Here is a 7297-nt window from a genome sequence, read left to right on the forward strand (position 1 = left end):
TACGGAGTCTTTGCTACGGAGAACGTGCCTCGCGCGATTCTTCTCTCCGTCTGATTTTCTACCTGCACGGGACGAGTGCATTTTTCGAGCGCACGTTTCTCAGCGTTCATCGATTTGGGTCGTGAACGATTAGAGAAAGAGAAAAAAAAAGGAATAAGACACGACAGCCGATGCTCATCGTAAGCCACGTAATCGAAGATATCGTCGAGTACGATGAGGGGTGTATAAAACGATAAGATGACAACGTACGGCACTCGTTTCTGTGTTGCAGCCGGTTGATACGGCGCTTACGTATATATGCGACGAGCCGCTCGCGATAGCTACGCACGTACGACTTATCGCGAGTCTCTCGTCGTTGTTGTTACTGTTCTTTTTTTTTTTTTTTTTTTTTAGAGTTTTTAACGAGGCCAATCCGATTATCAGTTGTTATTTACCATACGTATTTTCTAAGAATATTATTAAACCCTAACGCAATATACATATTTTTACTTAATCACGTATCGATACAACGCCACTCTAATAGCGTAACTAATTTTATTACTTTGCTATCGTCTCTGTATTTTTATTATCGTAACATCCATGATTATATTACTATTAATCCTATCTGTATTACAGTGTTGGTATAGATCAATATTATCGCGAGAGAACAAGAATTATTATTATTATTATTATTATTATTATGATTATTATTATTATTATTATTATTATTATTATTATTACGAGAATAAACAAATAAATGGTCTTTCTACCACGCCAATGGTCTTTCCACTTCTTCTACCGTACGGATCCTGAAATTGTACAGGATCGAATCTCGCTCGAGTCGAATCTATCGCGCGAAAAGGTATCGCAAGAAGCTTCGCACATTTAGAACCGTGCGTAGCGACCTGTCTACGATGACAGGTGTGGATACGATTGACGATCGTCCGTGCGCGCGATAGATGGGCCTGGTAAATGCCGTTTACAGCTGGCCGTCCGTGAAAGCGCTCTGGTTAACCGTATTCTCCATGAACCTGGCCGGGGTGCTCGCCTTAGCTCTGGCCATTCTATGGGCCGTACGATTCGAACGGGGCTTCGGTGATTACCTGAACCTCCTCGCTCCAGGTTAGTCTTAGCCAGGTTTCGCGAACGATTCGCAAACGAGAATGATAACAATTCGCGTAACACGTGTCGTTTCTATCTGTGTGGGTTGTTAACGAGCAGATCATCACGACGAGCAGGTAACGGTCACGCGTGGACCGTGGTGATCGTGCTCGCCGCCGTTTCCTGTTCCCCCGCCTATTACCTGGGACTCAAGTCTTGGTCGTGCTCGAGGCCAGAGCCAGCAGGAGCCGTCGATCCTCACGACGCGAACCGGCTATTGTTCGTCCACGTGCTCGCCTGTTTGCTCTCCGGATTCCTCGTGGCGGTCCTGAACGCGACTTACCTGGCGCTCTTCAGCGGATTCCAGCAGAAGAGCCGCGACGGCCTGACGGAGGCGATCGAGAGGTACACCAGCGACGTCGCGACCAAGGCGAGAGTGGACGCGGTTCAAACGGAACTCGAGTGCTGCGGGGACAACAGCTACGAGGACTGGTTTCGAGTCCCGTGGCTCAAAGTGTCGATTGAGGGGCCGGAGGACGTCGAGATGGGTCCTCGATTGGAAGAGCAGTGGGTATAATCGAACCGATTGCCGTTTACCTTAATTATCGATCCATTTAAACCATTTAAACTTTTGCGAGGCACGCCGCTTCTAACGTGGAAACCGTCTTTCAAGTAGATCGGTACCAGAGGAGCCGGAGGAGGACGACACCACGCCACCCGTCGACGTCCCGTTCTCCTGTTGCTCCAACGACATTCCTAAACCCTGCGTTCATCACGACATCCTCACTTCCAATACAGTCTACAATTATGACCCTAAACACTTGACCATTTCCGTCGAAGGTTGTCGCTCGAGAATTATCAGCCGAGGCGAGCTCATCAGAACGTATTTGGCGGGATATCTTGCACTCTTATCCGTGTACCAGGTACAGGCGGTGGTAAAAAAAAAATAACTCTCGATAACTGGAATCGAATCTTATCAACCACTGCTTTCCACTTTCTAGATGGTTTTATCGCTCATGGCTCGACTGCTGCAAACTGCCCATAGCAACGAACTCTACGTAGGACCTCGAAAGACGCGTTATCACGTTTGGGTATTCTTCAGGCCGGATGAATTTCCCGAAAATGGGGACGAGGAACCGCGTCCTCGAGGAAAACACGCGCGACGTTCGAAGCGGAAGTTGTCCGCCTCGTTCGCGACGAGTTCCGACGAAGAAGAAACGCGTACACAGCGTAGTAGGAATAGAAAGAGCAACTCAAAAATGTTAACAAAGATTCGCTCGAAAATTGCCTCTGTAAAGTCGAAGAGCCTGCCTGCTGTAATTAGATCTAGTTTCCGTTCGAACGACTCTAGAGGTAAAACAAGAAGCGCTCGTAAGTTGGAGGAACAAATCGATCGGGACGAGGAGAGAAAGCTTCTATCGAATCGCGTAGCGAAATCTGATATCGTTACGAAGAAGCATCGCGAATCGGTGTACTCTTTATTATCGGACAATTCCTCGACCACGGAGTTGCCGTCACCGCCGCCACCACCGCCACCGTTCGTGGTGACTCTCGATATGGAAACCGAGCAGGATCGAGTTCCTGTCGAAACCGTGCCTTCGAAATCTTCCAAGACGGAGTTGAACGCGGTTCAGGGAAACTTCATCGCGAATCAAAACTCTGGAAGGCGTGCAAAGGTGTTGGAAAGGTTCGTCAAAATTTGGGATCGCAGCGATCGAGCCACGCAGTACAGAGAAAGCGGAGGAGCGGACGATCCGAACGACAGTCGACGCAGTTCGAAGAGGAAAATCCGCGCAGAGTTAAGTTCGACGGATATTTACGACAGATTCCGCGGCAGTCTTCAGCACACTCTGGCCAGAAGGGACGCCATTCGAGCTCAAAACGAGTCGAGGAGATTTTCTAGACCCATAGCCGAGGAGGGTTTCAACTACGGGGACGTTAAACGATCCAACGTTCTAGCGAGGCTACGATGCAACAACGTGCCGCCTTGTTATCGTTTGTTGGCCGAGTTCGATAACCACGAACGAGCCGTGTCGCAGACGCATCCGATACCGCCGCCTCCGCCTCTGCCACCCCCACCGAATACGTACTCTCGAGATTCGAAGAGAATTCGCGAACGAAAGACCCTGCAGCGAGAACAACGTCACTGCGCCGTCTGCAATCGTCCCGTTCAACAGAGTCTACTAAGCTCTCTCTCTTCTCGCGAGTCTCTCGTCGAGACGCGCGAGGATGCTCGAGCGTCTTCTTCTTCTCTGCGAAGAAAAGCGGCTCCCGTCGCGTTCTTGCGCCGCAGGGACTATCCGAGAGGGGATTGCGCGCTCTCGAATCGATCTACTTCTATTTCTAAGCTCGTCCAACGTCGGTGACTCGGTTCTCTGTAAAACGTTCCCGCGATAATCATTAACGAGCTCTGTTCGAAGCAAACAAACGTAAAACATGTAACATTCACGGTCTCGTTCGTAAATCGTCGAACGTTCGGATAGTTTTGGACAAAGCGCTCGATGAATTACGAACGAGAGCGCGCGAGTAGGAGGAAATAGAAAATAGAATATGGTATAATACCTGATAGCGTGCGAACGGCAATCCAGTCTGAACGCGGTCGTACAATACTTGATGGTTTATTTGCCGAGAAGTAAAATACACAGGCATTTGTTATAATGGTACTGCCGAAGAATACTTCTTACGACTCTGTAATACATCTAGCGACAATACATCGGTACTAAAAAGAGAGAAGCTGATAAATTTTTTTTTTTCTTCTTCGTCAATTCGTCTGTTTACCAAATACTTTACACATTGTTCGCGTACTTCCTCTCTTTCTCTCGCCATCTTCGAGTTTCGTTACTTCGTTTATTCTACATCCTCGTCAGCCATCGTGTTTACCCTACTTAAATAATCGCGACTGTTTTCTGTCGTCTCATTGTTTTCCGCTTCGAAGAATCGGAAAGCGGCGGCCGGTGAACGACGAGCCTCGGTGTTCGTCGTCGTGAGCAATGAAAGTGAAAACGAAAGAAAGAAAGGAAAGAAGAAGAAGAAGAAGAAGAAATGGACAGAGCACTCGATGGTCGTTCACCGTGGTCGTTTTCGTCTCGACACCTTGCACTTCTGCACGGTGGTCCCAATATGTGTTAAATCATCGCGATTGTTACTCCGTTTATCGCAAACGTTAAGACGTCGGTGCACGCTGCTCTGATCGTCGCAATTTAGAAACCCGCGGTTCGCATCGCGCGGCAATCGCCGTCAGGGGACACTCGAAAGGCAAAGATTTCGTAAACGCGGAAGAAGTCGCAACGCGACCCCGTGTGAACGTTCAAACCCACCAACGGAACAGAATTATATCGTACATTATAACACTCGAATCGATCGTTCTACGTCGCGAGCGATCTTCCGCGAGTTTCCGTCTCTCCCCTTCCTTTCCCTTTCTCCGCTTACATTTATTTTCTAATTTCTTCACGTTCACTCGATCTCTCATTCACACCACGTGGACCAATTTCCCTTCTCCGCAGCTACTACCTCTCCTCTATTCAACCTATCTACGCGTCTATCTACTTACGTCTGCGTCGGTGTTCTATACAAGTTCTGTGAATTGGGTATTTAAAAGTACGCGTACCACGTAGACCCATTAATTAGATACGATATCGGTTACTCGCTCGGGACAAGAGGTTCGTTACTTTGTAAAATAGGTACATAATTATAATTCCTCGAATAGGCGGTGATAAATAGTAACAACGAAGTAACAATACAATATTGCTCGATCCCGTATTGTATATATAATATATATATATATATAATATTTATATAATAATATAACGGTATATTATATATATATATTCGTTCGCGAATAAAGTAGCCTCTTCTAGCACCCGACTCCCACCTCTCTTTCAATCTATTCCGTTTCTTCGTCTTCTAAAATTTCTACCGGACACACATAAGAAGGGGGCTCTCACCGCGCTCTCTCGTTTCTTTACATGTACGCATATGTATGTATATGCTTGTATCATACGTAATATATATATATATTTTATAATATATATATATATATATATATTTATATCTATTTATAATCGTTTCGTATATCTCATCTCTGTCAAGGTAAATAATTGCGATAGGCCTAACGATCTCGAACAACAATCATAATCGTCGTTAATCTCGCACCTCTCACTCACTCATTTGCTCTGTTCCATCGTTCATCGAGTTCTCTTTCACTCTGTCACCCTTTCTCTCCCTCCCGCTCCTCTTAGCACGTTCGTCCGGCGAAGCGTCCCAAGGATATTTGCAAACGATCCGATCCTTTTTCCCTCGCAATTAAATTCGTCGCTCCCCCCAATGAAAAGAAGCAATGCGGACAAACGAAATCGAAAGGAGCTACGCGTTAAATATATATATATTGCGTGTCCTTTCTTCTTTGCGCTCGACTCTTAAAACACGGTGCGCACACGACTCGAAGGCGAATACATACCCTTTACAAATCTTTATACAATACCGATATCTATATATATATATATATATATATATATATATATATATATATATTATATATATTAATTAACGTGTTAAATTCAGAAAAAAGTTTGCACGTATAATGCAACATGTGTAATACGTGTTATCGAAATCATCATGCTTATCGAGGATATTAAATGCGATACACGCGTATCTCTGTTCAAGGAATGTGCTCTACGTACAAAAGTCTGCGCCTCGAAATCTCCTCTCTTACAAACTCTTTTTGTTTCTTTTTCTCTTTGTATTCATTCTTTCGTTCCCTTTCTCTCTTCGCTACGAACTAATTTTGATGCTAGTTAGGGGGGTGGGTGGGGGCGTTCAACGTCAGCGCTGGCAGCATCTCTGCTCCCTTGTCTCTATGCGTTCTCTTAAGGCTAAAGAGGTAAGTATAAAGGCGCCATTACTGCTAAGGTTGACGACTGTTGCGACAGAAACAAATTCCTCGTCCGCGGCTTTGGATCCGACCGACGGTAACCACGTCATTACCCCCTCACCCTCTTTTCTATTCACTTTAATCACCAGTCGCGGGCTGTGTTACGTCTAGATTTTTGCAAAACGATTTATTCAAAGTGAAGAGAAACCGAAGGATCGTGACAGTGAGCAGTAAGTACGATGGTAAATAAATATATATATATATATACCGACGACGTGGATACTCGCGGATCGGGAAACGGGAACTGAAATGGGGGACGATGCGGGGGGGTGTGATCTGATCCCTCGGCGTCGCGACGTGACGTGCACGACGTGCAATGGATTAACTATTCGTTCGTTCGTTCTTCCGTTCGTACAATACAAAGTAGAGGTACTTCGCTTCGTATAAATACAATAATGTACAATCTTCGTTTACTCGTTTTTTTTCTTTTTTTTCATTTTATCGTGGTTTCTTTTCGCTTGGAGTTAAACCTTACAGTGACAACCCCGCGTTGCGCACTGAGCGTGCGCGGGGCCGCTAGAAACGGAATCGATCTATGCTCTACGGTGAGTCGACAGACAAAATGATGAACAAAATTCTATCTATACATTTAACGCCTTTCTTCTCTTTTCTCTTGCTTCCGCGACGTCGTTACCTTCGTTGCTCGCTTTCGATCGTCGAATCCTCTTCCGTTTTCTCCTCGCCTCTCTCTCTTTCTCTCTACCTCCACCCTCTCCGCCGCCCTTTACTCATTCTCTCTCTCCTCTTTATTTCCGCCGCCCTGTTTGCACACCTTTCAAGCTCCGACCTGCTGCCGCGCTAAGCGTCCTCCTCCGCTTCGACTCCCTCGTCCCATCCGTCGTGATCCCTTCCGGTTTCTCTGGAGTTAGCTCGCGGGAAGCGAGATTATTCGTTGGTCGCACGGTGGTTCGACGTGGAGCGTGGTACGCGTCGAGGAAAAAGGTAATAATATTATTCAGCGTTCACGAAAATTTTCCGACAAGCTCCCTCGATCCATTCCACGTACGCTCGCGTCTTCGAACCTTCTAGGGTTGGTAGGTACCGGCAGACAGAGACCTACGCTCGCTACGAACTGCTAGATGCGCGTTTGCACGCAGACAGACGCGCCTCGCTGGTATATCTCTGTCTAGTAAGTATGTACGTGTGCACGCATGTATGTATCGATTCTACTATATACGGATATCTTGGTCGTAACGCTAATCGTGATAACAAATTACATGAGACGTATATTACCTACGGGGGCTCGCTGTGCGTATGTATCGTTTACGCGTGCACTCCCACACGCTG

The 7297-nt window shown here is 46.4% G+C and overlaps 2 protein-coding genes across 2 annotated transcripts; both read left to right on the plus strand.

Annotated features, from left to right (window-relative positions):
- Positions 1–933: 933 nt before the first annotated feature.
- Positions 934–1316, plus strand: LOC143423521 (uncharacterized). Its single transcript, XM_076894906.1, has 2 exons — positions 934–1101; positions 1201–1316. The coding sequence occupies exons 1-2, from the start codon at positions 939–941 to the stop codon at positions 1242–1244; spliced, it is 207 nt and encodes a 68-aa protein (XP_076751021.1). The 5' UTR covers positions 934–938; the 3' UTR covers positions 1245–1316.
- On the plus strand, positions 1307–3803 carry LOC143428332 (uncharacterized; the record flags this gene model as incomplete). The annotated part of the gene is made up of 4 exons (XM_076903162.1): positions 1307–1647; positions 1757–2003; positions 2082–3258; positions 3784–3803. Coding segments are annotated over 4 exons (1785 nt in total), but the record flags the coding sequence as incomplete, so codon positions are not given.
- Positions 3804–7297: the final 3494 nt, after the last annotated feature.

The sequence above is a fragment of the Xylocopa sonorina genome, chromosome 1 (assembly GCF_050948175.1).
Source record: "Xylocopa sonorina isolate GNS202 chromosome 1, iyXylSono1_principal, whole genome shotgun sequence".
NCBI lineage: Eukaryota > Metazoa > Arthropoda > Insecta > Hymenoptera > Apidae > Xylocopa > Xylocopa sonorina.

What these genes read in the sequence shown, in the direction of transcription:
- LOC143423521 (XM_076894906.1), top strand. Translation starts at nt 939, where the DNA reads ATGGGCCTGGTAAATGCCGTTTACAGCTGGCCGTCCGTGAAAGCGCTC. An exon ending in CCTGAACCTCCTCGCTCCAG is followed by an intron (nt 1,102 to 1,200) that starts GTTAGTCTTAGC and finishes GTTAACGAGCAG; the next exon opens with ATCATCACGACGAGCAGGTA.